The sequence below is a fragment of the Mastigoproctus giganteus genome, chromosome 1 (assembly GCF_048544385.1).
Source record: "Mastigoproctus giganteus isolate SK-2022 chromosome 1, ASM4854438v1, whole genome shotgun sequence".
NCBI lineage: Eukaryota > Metazoa > Arthropoda > Arachnida > Uropygi > Thelyphonidae > Mastigoproctus > Mastigoproctus giganteus.
This window is the reverse complement of record NC_143575.1, coordinates 168,125,938-168,143,926: the sequence shown is the minus strand read 5'-3', so window position 1 is coordinate 168,143,926 and position 17,989 is coordinate 168,125,938. Positions and strand designations below refer to the sequence as shown.

The 17,989-nt window shown below is 37.5% G+C and overlaps 1 protein-coding gene across 1 annotated transcript in view; it reads right to left on the bottom strand.

Moving 5' to 3' along the window:
* Positions 1 to 17,730, bottom strand: part of LOC150091245 (dipeptidyl peptidase 1-like) — a 45,587-nt gene extending 27,857 nt beyond the window's left edge. Inside the window, exons 1-3 of the mRNA XM_090382958.1 lie at positions 17,449 to 17,730; positions 5,241 to 5,532; positions 2,746 to 2,904 (exon numbers count right to left, since the gene is read on the bottom strand). Coding sequence (XP_090239084.1) covers positions 2,746 to 2,904; positions 5,241 to 5,532; positions 17,449 to 17,641 — 644 coding nt within the window. The 5' untranslated portion in view covers positions 17,642 to 17,730. The remainder of the gene's footprint in view (positions 1 to 2,745; positions 2,905 to 5,240; positions 5,533 to 17,448) is intronic.
* Positions 17,731 to 17,989: the final 259 nt, after the last annotated feature.

Genomic DNA, 17,989 nt, shown 5'->3' with positions numbered 1-17,989 from the left:
GCACCTGCGAGGTGATCTGATTGAGGTGTATAAGGCCTTGAATGGGTTGAGCATGCTGAATTCTGATGGGATTCTTCCACTTGCTCAGATTACAAACCTGAGGGGGTATAAATTCAAATTGAAGAAAGACAGTTGTAGAATAGATGTGCTGAAATTTGCCTTTAGCCAGTGGGTTCCAGCAATTAATATAGTATTATATTAATTGCTGGAACAAACCTCCATCTGTTGTTGTGGAAGTTGATAGCTAAAATAAATTCAAGGAAGAACTGGACAAACGTTTAGAGGGAATGGATGTGTGAAATTGGTTTTTTTTTTTTTTTTTTGGTTGATGCTACATAAGCTCATACGCTTGCTTTCTTGCATCACATGCCTTCATTACTACTAGTACTACATTCTTATGACTTTCTTGTGGACAGTTCACTAGACTAAAATAAGTGGGAGTTGCCAACTTCTAGCAATACCTAGAAATTTAAATTATTTAATTATTTGATAAACTAGTACTTCCATTAACATCAATACACTATTCATATTAATTAATGTAATAAGTTATTAATTAGCTATTCAGTAGTTTATTTTGTATTTTTTAACATTTAATTAAATATTTCCAGTTAGCCAATTAAGATAAATTACCTTAAATTTTCTTTTGGAAATCAGTAGAATCGCATTCCAGATTTGTTACAAAAGAAACACTTCTTTCTGTTCACGATATCAGTAGACAACTACACATATAATTATAACAAAAAAGAGCAATGTAACTCGAACTTGCTAAGTTCATTAACACTAATCAAATCCAAATACAGTAACACTAATCAAATCCAAATACAGCTTTGGGCATGCGCATTAGTACTCTGTGGGTTTTGATTTCCGTGTTAGTTCCATGTTCATACAATGATGCCAGTGGGAGTAATTGAGCAAGTGACCACTCTGTATCTTACTACTCTGTAGTCTGCTATCACCCTTTTAAAGTTACATAGTCAAATCAGTCTTCTTATTATGGTCACACTTCATATATATGGTATTATATGGGCAGTTTATTTTCAGTAAATTTAATTCCAAAAAACATACAGGAAAGCTTTTGGGTTTGTTTGTTTGTTTGTTTTTTGCATTGCATTAAAGTTAAAATTTTCATTTAGTGTGAAACATGATTTCTCAGTATGATTTGATAATAATAACAGAAGCAGTCAATATAATAGCAAATACAGATTTGTGAGGTGAAAGAGAGAGAGGTATATCTGAACCACTGATGATATATAATTGCATTAAAGTTAAAATTTTCATTTAGTTTGAAACATGATTTCTCAGTATGATTTGATAATAATAACAGAAGCAGTCAATATAATAGCAAATACAGATTTGTGAGGTGAAAGAGAGAGAGGTATATCTGAACCACTGATGATATATACTGGACTGTCAGAAACAATATATGTTTCTTTTGCACATTGGAGCATTCAACATCATGTTTCATACAGTGTCTTTTTCTTTTTTCAAAAGTAATTCTATCATTGCAATGTAATGCAATTTTGGGTAACATTTTCCTGTGTGTGTGTGACATGCCCTCCATAATACAAGTCCTGAGTAACTGATATTAAACTTACCAGCACTGCAGCAAACATAAAGCCACCCAGAGCTCCACATGTTATAAATGCCCAGATAAAGCCTGAGATGATCATGCCTATATACTACATTTGTCAGAGACTACTGTGAGGCATATTCTTCACTGTTTGAAAATGAAATAACCAACTGTTATTTCAAAAATGAATATGAATCTTTTATGTAAAATCTTTCCAGGCTAGCTCATTTCTCACTCTGGAGATGTACTGTCACCATTTTGTTCTCCTGATCTTATGGCACCTGACATACTTTTGAGGTATCTACATAATAAATTTAATATTTCATTGTTTAACTGTACACAGTTAAGCCACGAAATATCAAACAACTCAAGTTGTGTATTTGAAAAAGAAACTGCTCAGATAAATGGAGAACTGCTCTGGAAAGGTATGAATAATTTCACTCAATTTGTTCAGGAGTTTATGACATTAAAAGGGGTGCATTTATTGCATTCAGTATTGTGTAACTCATCCAAATGTGTAAAACAGGTGTTTATATCATGAGTATGTTCTGAATTTTTTCAATAAAAATGTTTTTATTATCAAAATATGTCAGTTGTTTCTGACAGACACTTAAAAGGAGTAATTTGAACATGAGAGGAGAGGCAAGATAAGTGGTGGAATGGCTTAAATACTTTGGAAACGTGTTGTGAGAGAGAGAGAGAGAGAGAGAGAGAGAGAGAGAGAGAGAGTGTGACCAAATGCTGGCTTAAGTAAATAGTAGCAGGAATATGTGCAATAAGGTGCTAGTAAAGTTCTAAAGTTTGTAAAAATAAAAAAAAATTAAGACTACAAACACTGTAGTATTGGACATGTTACAATGACGGGTACATTTGGAAAGTAGAGAAACATAAAACATTATTTGTGGAAGTAAGATGAGAGAATTAAAATCACGAGGATACAAGAGCACAAATAGGAACAGGGCAGACATTCAAACCTTGACAATAGAAGGTGCCCTCTAAATATCTGTGAAATTAAATTTTTTTTGCATTATTTATGAAAATTTTTGTGAATTTTTTTTTCTTTGGGAACAAAAAATAAAAAAAGTATTGTAATATCAGTAATGATTAACAAGGAAATAATGACTCACTTGAAAAGGAAAAGTCTCATATTAAGTATTAACAGATATAACACTTACTGCAAAACACGAGACCTTGAACCTCCCTTCATTCGAAACAGGTCCTCAATTTTCATCCTATCATATTCTGGGTACACCTGAGCCTTCCATAAGGACTGTACAGAATTGATCATGTCAATGAAGCTGCTGTTTATTCTGTACAAACTGTCTTTCTGCAACCTGAAAATTTTAAACAAAACTTTTAGAAATGGTGAATAACTTAAAATTTTAGATGAAGGCTACAAATTTTAAATTATTTACCACTCTAACTTAATTATGCCTTAACAGCACTCAGAATAGCAAATGTGGCATCAGACTTCAAAGGTACACAGCACTCATACAGCACAAAGGGTTTTCTAAATGTTTGTGAAAACAGAAGACCATTTTGTTTTTGATATTATAATATAGCTAAAACAAAATTGGAGGGGAAAATACTATTTAACAGCCCTGCTTGACTTTCCAGGATCTGTTACCACTGAGTATCTAATTAAAACATAGTTCTGCTGTAACAAGGATTGATCAAAAACAATTACAGATAATGGATAAGAATATATATAGTAAATAAAAAATATGATGAGAAATGTGACATAAATCATATTGGACAATTTTTTTCATACAAAATTTAGATTTAATATCAATTTAAAAATGACCTAAATATTAATGCTGTGTGTGTGTGTTCTATTTTTTTTAAAAATATGAAAAATTTTATAAAAAATACATAAAGTATACTATATTTAAAGACTAAATGCTATGGGTTTAAATTAACTATATAATATTGGTGTAGATACACCATAGTTTACCCATAAATTTAACTACATACATAGTGTAAAGGCATCATTTAATTTTATCTCATATTGTGGCTACCTTCACAATGAGATACCAGATATTGCACTACTTTGAATAAATAATGCTTCTCTAGTAGAGGAGGCTACTGTTATTTATTCTCAGTGGGCACCACCACCACCCACAATATGAGATAAAATTAAATGATACCTTTACACTACCTACATATGTAGTTAAATTTATGGGTAAACTATGGTGTTTCCTACACCAATATTATATAGTTAATTTAAACCCATATCATTTTATGCCTTGTGCATTTAGTCTTTAAATACAGTATCATTCTGTTCACCATTTGGTATCTCTCGTATTGTGGAATTAACTTCGCAACTGTGATGGCATGTTTGCATTATTAGTATATCTGCCCACCCACAGAAGTATGAAGTAAGCCAACAAGCTTCGAAATGCATCTGGGCAGTGGTACCCACTGAGAATAAATAACAGTAGCCTCCTCTACTAGAGAAGCATTATTTATTTGAAGTAGTACAATATCTGGTATCTCGTTGTGAAAGTAGCCACAATATGAGATAAAATTAAATGATGCCTTTACACTACATACATAGTTAAATTTATGGGTAAACTATGGTGTATCTACACTGATATTATATAGTATAAAATATACTATATAATATAGCTGGTGAATTCATGATTTGCTCTTATAATGAATATTTGGTGACTAACAGTAACCTGCTGACATTGCTGGCTTCTGCCTTCCTTGATTGTATATTTTCCAATTAGATTTTATTTTTAATTAAACTTTTAACAAGTAAACTATGTTCTTCATGCTCATTATATGGTGAGAAACAGATTCTAGTTTAATAGTAAGGTATGAAATTCATTTTGGCCAAATGGTTGAGCAATTTCTTGGAGGCCAGTTATTTTTTACCATTAGGTCCCTTCCAGTTCTCTAAAAAATTTGTTAACACCAAATCACATCTGATAGTTAATGTACAAATACCCTTAAGTTTTCATAAAAAATAAATGAATGAACAGGTACAACCACTCACTGAAAGTTTGATTGCAGAAATATCTACTGTACCGATTTGGCAAATATTTTTAAAAAATGCCTACTAGCTAATGACAAATTTCCTAACTGGTGAATAGCTTGCCAGTTATTACAAAACCAAAAGCAGGCTTTGTCAATAGCAAGTTGAATTAAATAGGAATATCAGTAATATGCAATAGGCATGGTACATTTTCAACACCCTGAAGTTTTGAAACCATTCTTTTCATGTATTAAGCACATCTATTGCTGGATATGCTTTATACATGAAATACTTAACACATCCATATTCAACAAACTCACCATTGTTTACCAATAATGATGCCAATTTTGAAAACTTGCTGATTCTTTCATTTTCTTATTTTTTCAGGAAAATATGATAGTTATGAAAATTTTAGGCAGCAGTACTATATTTACATAATACTGTACTTAACATAAACTGTTGCTTATAAGCACTTCATACAGCACATGGAGTGCCTTGGGTAAAATCACTTATCATAATTATTTCTACATTTTCATAATCTGTTTTAATTATTAACAGTAATTCTATTTTTTATAACTGTAATATCACTAGGCTTTTTTCCCAGTTTCACACAAATTTTTAAAAAATCGAGTTAAAAAAATCAAAATTTCCTATATATAAACAAAAAAACTGGAGAATACTTCATCTTACACAGGCTTTTCATAATGGAATTTAGGAGCCAAATGGATTGATTTCTTCCCAACATAGCAAGCCCAGTTATGACCAAGAACATCATGGGACCACCCAGGAAAAGTATGATCACAGAAACTTGTCACTTTTCCTGATCCATCCTTTTTATATAATGAAAAAGCAAAGAATTTCCTATAATTTACAACAACTTCAACTCCTTGATTATAAATGACTGTCCAATAGCCTTTGTTGCCATATTGATCAATGGCAATGTTGGGAAACAGTAATTCAACATAGACAACATGTTTGTAACCTGAAATGAAAGAAAAACAGAAATTTTCAGACATACTTATATGCATAAAAGATGTATTTATTTCAAAAGATACAATGATACTAATCCCTAATGGTAATTCCCCAGAAGTAATGATTCAAAATTTTTTCACAAATAATTGAGAGCATTTCATTATATTGAGACTACATTGTAATCCCTAAGAAGGAAAACATTTATATTTCCTACCACCGTTGACAGTTTTATGCTTTTTTTTTTTTTAAATCATGAAGTATTTCCACACAGCAATCAAAAATTGTGGATACATTAGAGTTGTGTGACATGCACAGAACTGTAATCACATTTTTGACTGTGGAAAAAGGACTGTAGCAAAATGATTGTTTTATGAACATACTAGAAACAGTTAATAAAATGTTGCATCTATGCTACGGAAGCAGTGTTTCAACTCTGATCATTATGTGAAGAGAGCAGCATACTGTTGGGTGTATGATTAAACTCTTTAACAATGGCATTCTTCCATCTTGGCACAATGTTGAAAAGTACAGCTACCCCACAGGCACAATCAACCTGAAGTTGATCATGGGCATTCTTACAATGATGATAGCCACAAATGCCATTTTGAATTCTAAAATGCTGGTGATGTTGATATTCAGGTTGCACCTGTAAATCAAGTATGCTAAATTTCAGCAAAATCCAATGATTTTGCAACAATCAAACACTCTTCTGGAACTCTCCCACTAGTAAGACTGTAAATAACTCTGTATATATCTACCATGTGTGCAGCCCAAAGGTACTGCCTGTACTTAATACTGATAGTGAGGTGCCTCCGTAGCCAAGTGGGCAAGCGCAGCAGTGCGTAGCATACACTTCTTGATTAGACCGGGGTTCGAGCCTGTGACCACCAAATACGGAGGATGCAGAAAGGTCAGGGAATGACCACCACATATCCCTGGAGCAATATGGTCTTAGTTGCTAATGCTCCTAAAAACCAAATAACAACAACAACGACATACTGGTAGTGATCTGACTTATTTTCCCATCCTATCTCTTCTGCCTTGTACTACGAATCATGTCTTTTCAAGAGTAACAAGCAGGGGCAGATTGGCAGATTTTTGCCCTGATGACTCCCAAAAGAAAATTCTGGCCCCCTCTCCCTTTTACAGTGTTCAGACTGCTTTAATGAAAGTGATTTTTCAAATATACACTCATGGGCCAAAAACATGACCATCTACCTAATAGCACAGGCTGCCTTTCACCATGATAGCTTGCACATAGTGTGCCATTGACTCCACGAGACTGGAAGGTGTCCCAGGTATCCTGGTCCAGCTGGACATAATGACATCCCAGAGTTTGGCAATGGAGCAAGGCACTGGTGAATGCTGCTTTCCACTGCATCCCATAAGTGTTCATTGCGATTGATGTTGGGGGGATTTGGCAGCCAGGACAGCACACAAGATGCTTAATGATCCTTGAACCATTCCTGCACAATGCAGGCTTGTAATACAGGGCATTTGTCTTGTTGGACAAATCCAGTGCCATCTGGATACACAGTCAACATGTAGGGAAAAAAAACTTGGTCGAAACAATGCCGAGATAGGATCTTGCAGTGAAGGTGGGACCCATTGATGTCCACGAAAACATTCCCAAACTACGATACCACCACCGGCAGACTGTTTCATCCAACTGTGCAGTCTTGATGGGTGCCTCCGTAGCCAGGTGGGAAGGAGCAGCAGCGTGTAGCACACGCTTCTTGATTATACCAGTGTTCGAGCCCGTCACCACCAAATACGGAGGATGCGGAAAGGTCAGGGAATGACCACCGCATATTCCCGGAGCAATATGGCCTTTGTTGCTAATGCTCCTAAAAACCAAATAACAAACAAACAACAAGCAGTCTTGTTGCAGCTATTCACCTGCTCTCCATCAAATGTGCATCCATTCATCAGAACGACGGAGATGGAATCTTGATTCAACATACCAAGTGGCTCTTTACCAGTTGCCCAATGTTTAGGGGCAGTGCTCTTGTGCTTGCTGCAAGTGGAGGTGCCGATGACAGTTGGTCAGCATGGGACACCTACTCCTTAGACCTATCAACAAGAGCATCTGTTGTGCTTGGAACCATATCTTTGTGTGCCCTGGTAGCCTGCCATTAATTGAGGGATCATGAGCCCTCTGACAGCATGTGCTAACTGCCATTCTCCTTAACTGTCAACCGGAGTTGTTAATCTTCCCCGTCCTGGAATGTTGGGTGGTTGTGTCCCTCTTTGGACCATTCCCGCCACACCTTGAAGAGCCAACAATGCCTATGGTTGCTGAGCTGCTGGCCTTGTCTTTCTAGTGTCGCAAATCATTCTCTGTTCAAATTCTCAGGTTCTTTCCTTTCCCCCACTACATGGACTTTGTACCGATGAACTGACAGACACTACCCGTGCGATCACCACTGTATATGCTGCACTGGTTGATGATGTCACTCCTAGATGCTATGAGATGCATATACTCTTGGAGATGGATGGTCATAATGTTTTGGCTCATGAATGTATGTATTGATCCCTTAGCTGAAAAGAGAAAAAAACAAAGATGCTGGAATACTGGCATTATTTACTTTTTATCTCATCACAGGACATGGTTCTGTGTATCTTAAACTACATTAGTTCCAACCTCCTTTCCGACATTGATGGTTGCAGTTTCTGAAGATTGGAAGCATTTAATTTATGATTTACCATTATATAAAAACATTAGACAGCCTTTTTCTGTGTAAACTACACAACTTCAATTTAGGCAATGAGCAAATTTCTATTTCAAATGGAAAATTTTTCTCAGCATTTCAAGACTGCAAAGCAGATTTTTAACAGACAATACAGCTTGCTTCCTTTAACTGGCACCACTTTTCTTACTAGCATTAGCATTAGCATTAGTAGAGGCATTTGATGCAAGAAAGCAAGCTTATGCAGCATCAGCCAAAAAAAAAAAAAAAAAAAAAACCACTTCCACTTCACCCCTCTGTTCGTTCAAAATACCTGTCCAGCTGAGCCTTAAACTTATTTAGGCTATCAACCTCCACCACAAGGGATGGAAGTCTGTTCCACCAACCAACCACCCGCTGGCTACAGGCAAATTTCCGCACGTCTATCCTACATCTGTCTTTCCTCAATTTGAATTTATGCCCTCTCAGGTGATTTTTCTGAGCTAGAGGAAGAATCCCATCAGCATTGAGCATGCTTAAACCATTCAAGGCTTTATACACCTCTATCAGATCACTTCGCTGGTGCCTCGTCTCCAGACACTGTAATTTGCAAAACTTATGCCTTTCTTCGTAAGAGCACCCCTTTGTTCCATTCACTAATCTTGTTGCCCTACTCTGTACTCGTTCCAGCAGCTCTACATCCTTCTTGAAATGAGGCCTCCAGACCTGTATACAGTACTCTAGGTGTGGCCTGACCATTGCCTTATACAATGGAATAATCACCTCCTTATCCCTGCTGGAAAAATTCCTGTATATCATTGACAATACTCCATGAGCTACTCTTGCAGCCCGTCTGCACTGCTCAGAGAACTTCATATCTGCCTGCACAACCACCCCCAAGTCCCTTTCATTCTCTACCACTGTCAGTGTAGTACCATAGAGTTGATACGTTGCTCTGGGTTTGCTGTTTCCCATGTGTAGTACTTTACATTTGTCAATGTTAAACTTCATTTGCCACCTCTCAGCCCATCTGCTCAACCTTTCCAGATCCTGTTGCAGCAGCATAGTGTCAGTAGTGTCCTTGACAACCCTGCCAACCTTTGTATCGTCTGCAAACTTGGACATTAAGCTTGATATACCATCATCAATATCATTTATAAATACAGAATACAATAATGGACCCAACACTGAGCCCTGAGAGACTCCACTAATAACATTAGTCCACGATGAGCAGTGTCCATTGATTACCACTCTCTGTCTTCTCCCCCTCCACCACCCCTTTATCCATAGCAGCAATTTGCCTCCAATGTCACACTGCTCCAATTTGTGTAGCAGTCTTCCATGTGCAACAGTATCAAAAGCCTTTCTAAGATTCAAGTATATAATATCAAAGTTATTCCCTGCATCCAGTTCTTTTGTGACTGCATCATAGTATCCAATCAAGTTGGTCAGGCAAGACTTCCCCTTAACAAAACCATGCTGTGTCTGAGCTATAACTGAAGTCTTGTCTAAATGATCCTGCAGTGCTTCTTTAACCAGTGCCTCCATTCATTTTCCTGGAACAGAAGTTAAGCTCACAGGTCTATAATTACTTGTGTCAGCCTTTGATCCTCCTTTGTGAATTGGGGTCACATTTGCACATTTCCAGTCTATGGGTACCTCCCCTGAGTCCAAGGAAGCTCTCATAATTATGGCTAAGGGTTTGCTTACTTCCTTTGCTGCCTCCTTTAATATAACTGGATAGATCCCATCCACCCCGGGTGCCTTTCTTGTGTTTATCTTCAACAGTTTCTCCTCCACTTTACTCCCAGTTATTTCAAGATTCTGTAGCTTACTGCTAGAGTTGAATACACCTCTGGCATTCCCCTTGCTGAATAACTCCTCATGTGTGAATGTCGATGCAAAATATTCATTTAGTTTGTTAGCTACCTGAGCAGGATCATCAACAGTTGACCCATCAATATCAAGTGGACCAATCTGATTCATCCCCTTCCTTCTAGAGTTTACATAAGTAAAGAACTCTTTGCTGTTTTTCTTTGCATCCCTTGCCAAGGATTTCTCGTAATCTGCCTTCGCCTGCCTAACCTCCTTTGTAACTTGGTTGCATATCAACTTGTATCTATCATAGGCTTCTGTGTCATGTGTTAATTTGTAAGTATCCCATGCATTTTTCTTCTCTGCCATATGCCTCATTAGTTCATCTGACATCCATTTTGGCCTAAACCTTGAACAATATTTCTTAGTTGGTATGTAAAGCCTAGTAGCTTCCAAGATAAGTTCTTTGAATGCTTCCCATTTTGAATTTGCTGTTGGTAACATCATCAGTTGGTCCCACTGTATAGAATTTAAATACTGTCTCAGTCCATCGTAGTCGCCTTTACGGAAGCAATAACCCTTCCCTTTACCCCTAATGGTAGTTACCTCTTTGAGTAAATCCCACTTCAGCACACTGTGATCACTGCCACCTAGTGGTTCATTTATCTGCAGATTCTTAATGCATGAAGAATCACTGCTGATAATCAAATCAAGAATATTACTCCCTCTAGTTGCCTCCCGAACATGCTGATGTAGAAAACAATCATCCAATAAATCCACAAAAGTCCTGCTAGTGTGTGAGTAACCAGCCCCCAAATTCCAGTCAATATCTGGGAAATTAAAATCTCCCATTATAAGAGTCTCTGATTTACTGGCCCACTCTATTTCCCTGTACAGTTCCTTATTATACTCATCAGAGTCATTAGGCCTATAGCACACTCCTACTCTTAATTTTGATCTCCCAATGCTTATGTCACACCAAACTGACTCAACACTGCACTGTCCAGCGATGTCGACTGGCTTCATTTCCTTGGTTTTTATGTGTTTCTTAACTAATAGCATAACCCCTCCCCCCTTCCTATCCTGTCTATCCTTTCTGTAGATGTTGTACTCCCCAAATTGCAGTTCTGCATCCCTTATATCTGTGTGACACCATGTCTCTGATATCCCAACAATATCTGCCTTTGATGTTTTGAGCAATACCTCAAATTCATCAAATTTATTTACTAAACTCCTAGCATTGGTGTACACGCAAGTATACCTGCACCTGTTTCTATTCTTAGCTACCCTAACACAACCCATGTGTTTACTTGTACCGCAATGGCTCCCAGCAGTCTCTGAAATACCATGCATCTTGTTTTTCAGGCTTCTGCTCATTCTAATAGAAGCAGTGCAAGAATCTCTTTCACCTCTGCCAGTGGCTACTGTCAATCTATTGGTCTTTGTCTCCCCCCAAGCTAGCAGTTTTCCGACCCACCTAACACTGCCTCGATAGCATCAGCAAATATTCTTGCACCCTTTCTATTTAAGTGTATCCCATCCCTGTAGAAGCAATCTCTCCTGTTAACAAGTACAGTCCAGGCTGAAAAAAATTCTGCCCCTTGAGCCTTGCACAATCTTTCCAGGGCTGAATTGATCGACAAGGCTCTCATCATATACTCCCTCCTATCGTGTATGGGCAGAATTGCAGACACTTTCAAATTCAACCCTAATTCTCGGCTTTTGTTCAACAGTGACCTGTACTTGTTAAGTAATTCTGCCGGTCTCCTACTCTTAATATTATTAGTGCCAACGTGTACAACTATATCGCCTTTTGTGCCCTTAAAAGATGATATTCGCTCTACAACGTCATCAACCTTTGCCCCTGGCAGACATACCCTGGTCCTGTTCCACATATCTTTTTTACAAAGCATATTTCCCGTTTCCCTGACAATAGAGTCACCAACAACTACTAGTTCCTTCGGGACCAGCGCATTCTGCCTTGGGGGTTGCCTCTGTGTCACGCGATGCCCAAGTGCAAGCTCTGGCATTGATGTGGGCAGCTCAGAGCTTGATGGGCCCCTCAATTTAGTTTCTTCGAGGGCATCCACCCTGTCCTTCAAGCTCTCATATAGGCCCACAAGAACGCCAAGTTGTTGCCTGATATCGATACACTCCTTGCATCGCGCACACACAAAGACATCCCCCTTGGCAGTATCATGTCCCGTACCCGATTGCTCTGCAAACATCAAGCAAACAGTGCATTTTATAAGGCTGTGAGTCACAGGACAACTGCCCCCCTCAGTTCTGCTCTGAGCCACAGCACTTCCATTAGCTTGAGCCTTTTGCTTTGCTGATCTGGACTTGCTCTGCTGAAGATACTTGCCTATAGTTTGCTGACGAGGGACTTATGTCTGGTCTGGAATTGTATCCTTTTTGTTTTTCTAGGCTAGTCCTAGTTTTATGATACTTTTTTTTTTGTCTTTTCTTTCTTTTTATTTCTGGCCTGGTATCCAAGACGATATGTCTGTGCATGGCCGACCACTTCAGAGGTGGGAATTTGGTACAACTGGTACGCTTACCATAAAAGGCTTCAGTTCTGCAAATTGCAGATGCTGCAATATATGGAAAATAGGCAATTGCAAAGAGACCTGATTGAAGTGTTTAAGTCCTTAAATGGATTGATTAAATTAAATGTGGATGACATCCTAACAGCTCAGATAGGGGAATAAACTGAAAAGGATGGGTGTAGGATAGGCTGTGAAAAGTCAGCCAGAGAGTGATTAATTGTTGGAATAAACAACTATCTGGTGTTGTAGTTATTTGGTTTTTAGGAGCATTAGCAACTAAGGCCATATTGCTCAGGAATATGCGGTGGTCATTCCCTGACCTTTCCGCATCCTCCGTATTTGGTGGTGACGGGCTCGAACCCCGGTCTAATCAAGAAGTGTGTGCTACGCACTGCTGCTCCTTCCCACCTGGCTGTGGAGGCGCCCCTGTAGAGATGGGTAGTTTGAATAAATTTAAGGAAGAATTAGATAAATTATTAGAGGGGATGGATAGATGTGGCTGTAGTGGAGTTTTTTTGGGTACTGTATAAGCTTGGTTCCTTCCATCATTTGCCACTACTAATACTAACATCAAAGATTCTGCAAACTTTGACTGAAAAGCATCCAAACAGTGTGTATGCAAGGGTTACTGCTCAAGCCACACAATTCCAAGGAGCTCAGCCAGGGCTGTCGCAAGTGTATATGAGGTAAGCATCGCTTACAGGTGGCAGTTCAGGAGGGCAGCAAAAGTTTTTTTGACATACACAAGTCAGACCTCTGTTTAACTAACTTCTTTATAGTGAAATTTTCTATTTAGCGATATTTTTTGAATTCCCCTTGGTAATTTTACATTTAAAATAGTTTCCGTAGAACAAAGAAAATTTCCATGTAACGAATGGATATCTCCCCTCTCAAGGTCCACATTGATGGAGCTGACTCAGACTTATGAGAATTTTGACAGATATGTCAAATTTGTTGTTGATGTTTTTGGATGACATCCAAATCACTAGATAGGGAGACCTACTTCCTTGTAGTGTGGTGGAGATGTCATCCCCGCCACGAAGCCAAAGGTCATTCTTTCTATTAGGTTTTTGCCATTTGAAGTTAAAATGACTTCTTTTGTTAGTCATCAATTATTGTTGTTATTATAATAATTATTAACCGTTCAATACGGATATGATGCAAGTCATAGCCTGAGAACCAAGCTGCATATGGGTGGCAGTCTTGGGATAAAGGTTTGTTCAAATGACAAATAATGAACAGATTACACGAGGCTTAACTGGGAACACATTGTTCGCACCTCTTGCCTTCACACAATTTGAGGGAATTAGTGCTGTTACTAAGCATGAATTAAGAGCCAAAGGGATTACCATTCTGCAACTTAGTGGTATGCAGTGTCGGTCCAAAGTATTTTCGCACCCTGGGCAGAAATATTTTTCAGCATCCCCTTTACTAAGGATATACGGTTGAACTTGGTTATAACGAGCATGGAAATAAAAGACTATGGCTGTAAAGAGCAAAAAGTCATAATGATTTTAATTTATGCATATTCCCATACAATCGCTCACTGTTATAACGAGCATACTACACGGATATACTGCAAAAATTCTTAATTGCTTGGGTAGTCGAAAAAAACCCAATTCTTGGAATAGACAAAAATGAAAAGGGCGACCACCGGCATCGCATCGGATTAGCTGCAGGTTTATCATCTTGTCCTTTCGGGGACAAGGCTATACAATAGTGCATTGGCTTTCCGCTTGTCACATTACCCTATTTACAGATTGTCTTGTTTTTACTAAGCCACAGATTTATTTCAGGACTTCTGAGAATTTTGTCAATGGGACTTCTAAGAACTTTGTATGCAGATCACTTTACTGTCATTTTAAATAAAATCAGTTAGAAACGAACCCTTCCTTCGGAAAAATGTCTACTAACAAAAGAAAGTCTCTCTCGTTTTGCAAAAAAGTCAAAATTATTCATGAGTTAGAACGTGGTGCGAAAAATATTGAAGTGTGTAAAAAGTTTCTTTGTCCTCATCAACAGTAATGACATTGTGGAAGAAAAACGTTTACATATCAGCACTGGAAAAGAACATAACCGAAAAAAAAAAAAAAATTAGAAAGTGCTGGGTTACAAATGCTGATGATGCATTGCTTCAATGATTCACTACTCAAAGAAGTACTGGATCTTCAATAGACAGTTTGATCTTGAAGGCCCAGGTGGAAAAATTTGCTAAACAATTTGGACACGGCGATTTTGTATATAACAACGATTGGCTGGATCTATTTAAAAACCGAATACAAACATTAATACAAATAATATGTAGGTATATACTGATATTATTTTTCTCTCTCTAATATTTCTGTTGTTTTTTGAATCTATCTTTTTATCAAGTTATTGAGAATTAAAAAAAATAGGAAGTAGATTTAACTCATCACTGACATAGCGAGTAATGGTTATAACGAGGAAATTTTGTCGGTCCCTTGATGCTCGTTATAACCAAGTTCAACTGTATATATAATTTTTATGATTTGTAAAATTTTACACCCCTTACAGAATGGCGCCCCCGGACAAGAGTCCTGCTAGCCAGTGCCTTAATCCAGCACTGGTGGTACTTGTAAAATCTATCCAACCGCCTGTCCCACATACCCAGAAGTTGAACTGGTCATCTGATCGGTTAACATTTACCAGTATTCAACACGGCAGGAAAATAATTCATTTGAAATAATTACAGTACATAAAATTGAAGACTTACATTAATTTTCTTATTATCTGGATCTGTGTTTCATATTTATACTTTGGCGAGAAAGAGGAAGAAGGCAGTGATAGTGTGTGAAAGCACCTTCCACTCAGCGCTTCCATAGCCAGGTGGTCATGGGCAGCAGTGCGTAGCACACGCTTCTTGATTAGACCGGGATTCGAGCCTGTGACCATCAAATACGGAGGATGCGGAAAGGTCAGGGAATGACCACCGCACATCCCCGGAGCAAATATGGCCTTAGTTGCTAATGCTCCTAAAAACCAAATAACAACATAACCAAAGACCACTACAGCGAGCAGAGTCCCCCCCATGCAGTGTAAAGTTCTGCACCGTGCAAAGGCACCTAATCAAGAGGAACGCCATTCGGAATTTAATACCGTAGTTTATAAATTTTAAAAACTAAAAAGGAGAATTATTATTCCTATTTTTGTTTGTATTTTACTTTAAACATTACAAGTTTCTAGCCTATTATTATTATTTATCAGTTTATTTATGTAATCATCCAAATTTTTCAGCCGTAAGTTATAAGAATAACTTGGTTTTTTTTTTTTTTTTTTTTGGGTAATGTTGTTGTATAAGCTTGCTTTCTTGCATTATATGCCTCTACTAATGATAATAATAAACATTCTGATGAAAGACTTCTTTTTTTTCTTTTCTGTAGTAAAGTGTTACAACAGTTTTTTTTTTTTCTCATTTTTTTTTCTCATTTTTTTTTAAATTCCAAAATATGTATTCGTTGATTGTTATGAAATATATTAAAACAACTATCTACAGTTATATATCATTTTTTCAGGGGGGGGGAGGTTGTTGTTTCGTTTTTAGGAGCATTAGCAACTAAGACCATATTGCTCCGGGATATGCGGTGGTCATTCCCTGACCTCTCCGCATCCTCCGTATTTGGTGGTGACGGGCTTGAACCCCCGTCTAATCAAGAAGCGTGTGCAACGTACTGCTGCTCCTTCCCACCTGGCTACGGAGGCGCCATGGGGGGGGGGGGAAACCTCATAATACTTTACACAAAGGCGCCTTATAGGTAAATGGCTTTCCTGGCACGTGAAAGATTACAGCAGTGGTTTTCAACATTTTTTTAATAACGGCACCCCTAACTCATTTATTTTATTTTGTGGCACCCCCGTACTCAATTTTCTGCCTGTTAGATCCGATTCTGTGTGTGTGTATATAAATTACATTTCATAATACAAATATATATACAGTATATAATAATTTTATTCTTTATATAGAGGTATGTATTAAGTAAACATAAATTATAGATCACCACAAAATTAAAAAGATACTGTACATCTTTTTATAATGAAATAAACATAAATTAAATAATAATAATAATAAGTTTAAGTAACTTAAACCCAAATTACGTGGCACCCCTAGAATGTTGTTGCGGCAACCTAAGGTGCCGCGGCATCCAGGTTGAAAACCACTGGTTACAGTGTTCCGTCAGTATCTTTATGATAAAGAACCATTATAACGTTGGTGACTAAACCATACGCGACATTGTAAAAAATAAAGGGAAGCCATTCGATTTAAAATCAACATCGTAAAATATAAAGGGAAGCGTCGTATTGGACACGCGAGTAGTGTGTGTTGAGTTTTTTCGTTTTTTTTTTCCGTGGTTAATCGCGAGTAACTGAATCAGCGGATACGGGGGCACAACCGTATTTAAAAAAAATAAATAAATAAAAATTTTCTGTTTATATCTGGGGGACGACCAAATGGTCAGAGGAGTTCACAAGACAGACAGAAAACAAAAAATAGCAGCGTATTGAGCAGTCACGGGCTTGAACCTCAGTCACTCAAAGCACGTATACTTATGCACCCGGGCGCCTGACCACTAGGCTACGGCGGCTTTTGAACGAAAGAATCCTCCTGAACTAAAATATTTCGCCTATTGACACACTTTGTGCATCAGTTCCTGTTATATGAAAATAAAAAAATAATAATAATAAAGGAAAAAATGACATAAATCTAGTACAGTATTTTCATTTTTATTTAGAATCATTTACCGAATATTTTTAATTATAAAGCATTTAATTTAAGGATCGAGTGCAAGAATTTTCCAAATTTCAAAAGTAGTGGTCTAAGTAACACGATTATTTTTCTTGCTTTTTAATTTTTTTTTAAATAAATTGTTTTCTTACTTTTGATAGAAAAGTCCGTGCAATTTATAGTTGAATTTCCATCACGTTGGCCTTCATAAAAGTACCAAATTCCTTTAAGGTCATCGTAAGTGCAGTTGGCCGGGGTATCAGCTGTTGCTCTGGCAGCTAAAAATGTAGTCGCGCCTGACAGTAGCAGGCATGACTGCACGAACCATAACATGACACTATGCATCTTTCTTCCGAACAGTTGTAATACGAATCAGTCCAAAGAATACTGTTATAGGGGTCGTCTGGGTGATCGTTGTTTATCTTTCTCTCTATCGTAGCTGTTATCATTTTCACGTGCTCCTCAGGGTGTGAGACAAGCTCACTGAAAATAAGATGAGAAAACGAGGTCATAGTTCATATCCTGAACACAAATTCCATTTGCTGGTTTCCTGATATTGATAAAAGAGTAAAGATTACTATCGTACTTAACAGTTCTTATTTTGTTTATTTATTGCGCTCGGAAACAAGTAGTAATAGAGGCATGTGATGCAAGAAAGCAAGCGTATGAGCTTATGCAGCATCAGCCAAAAAA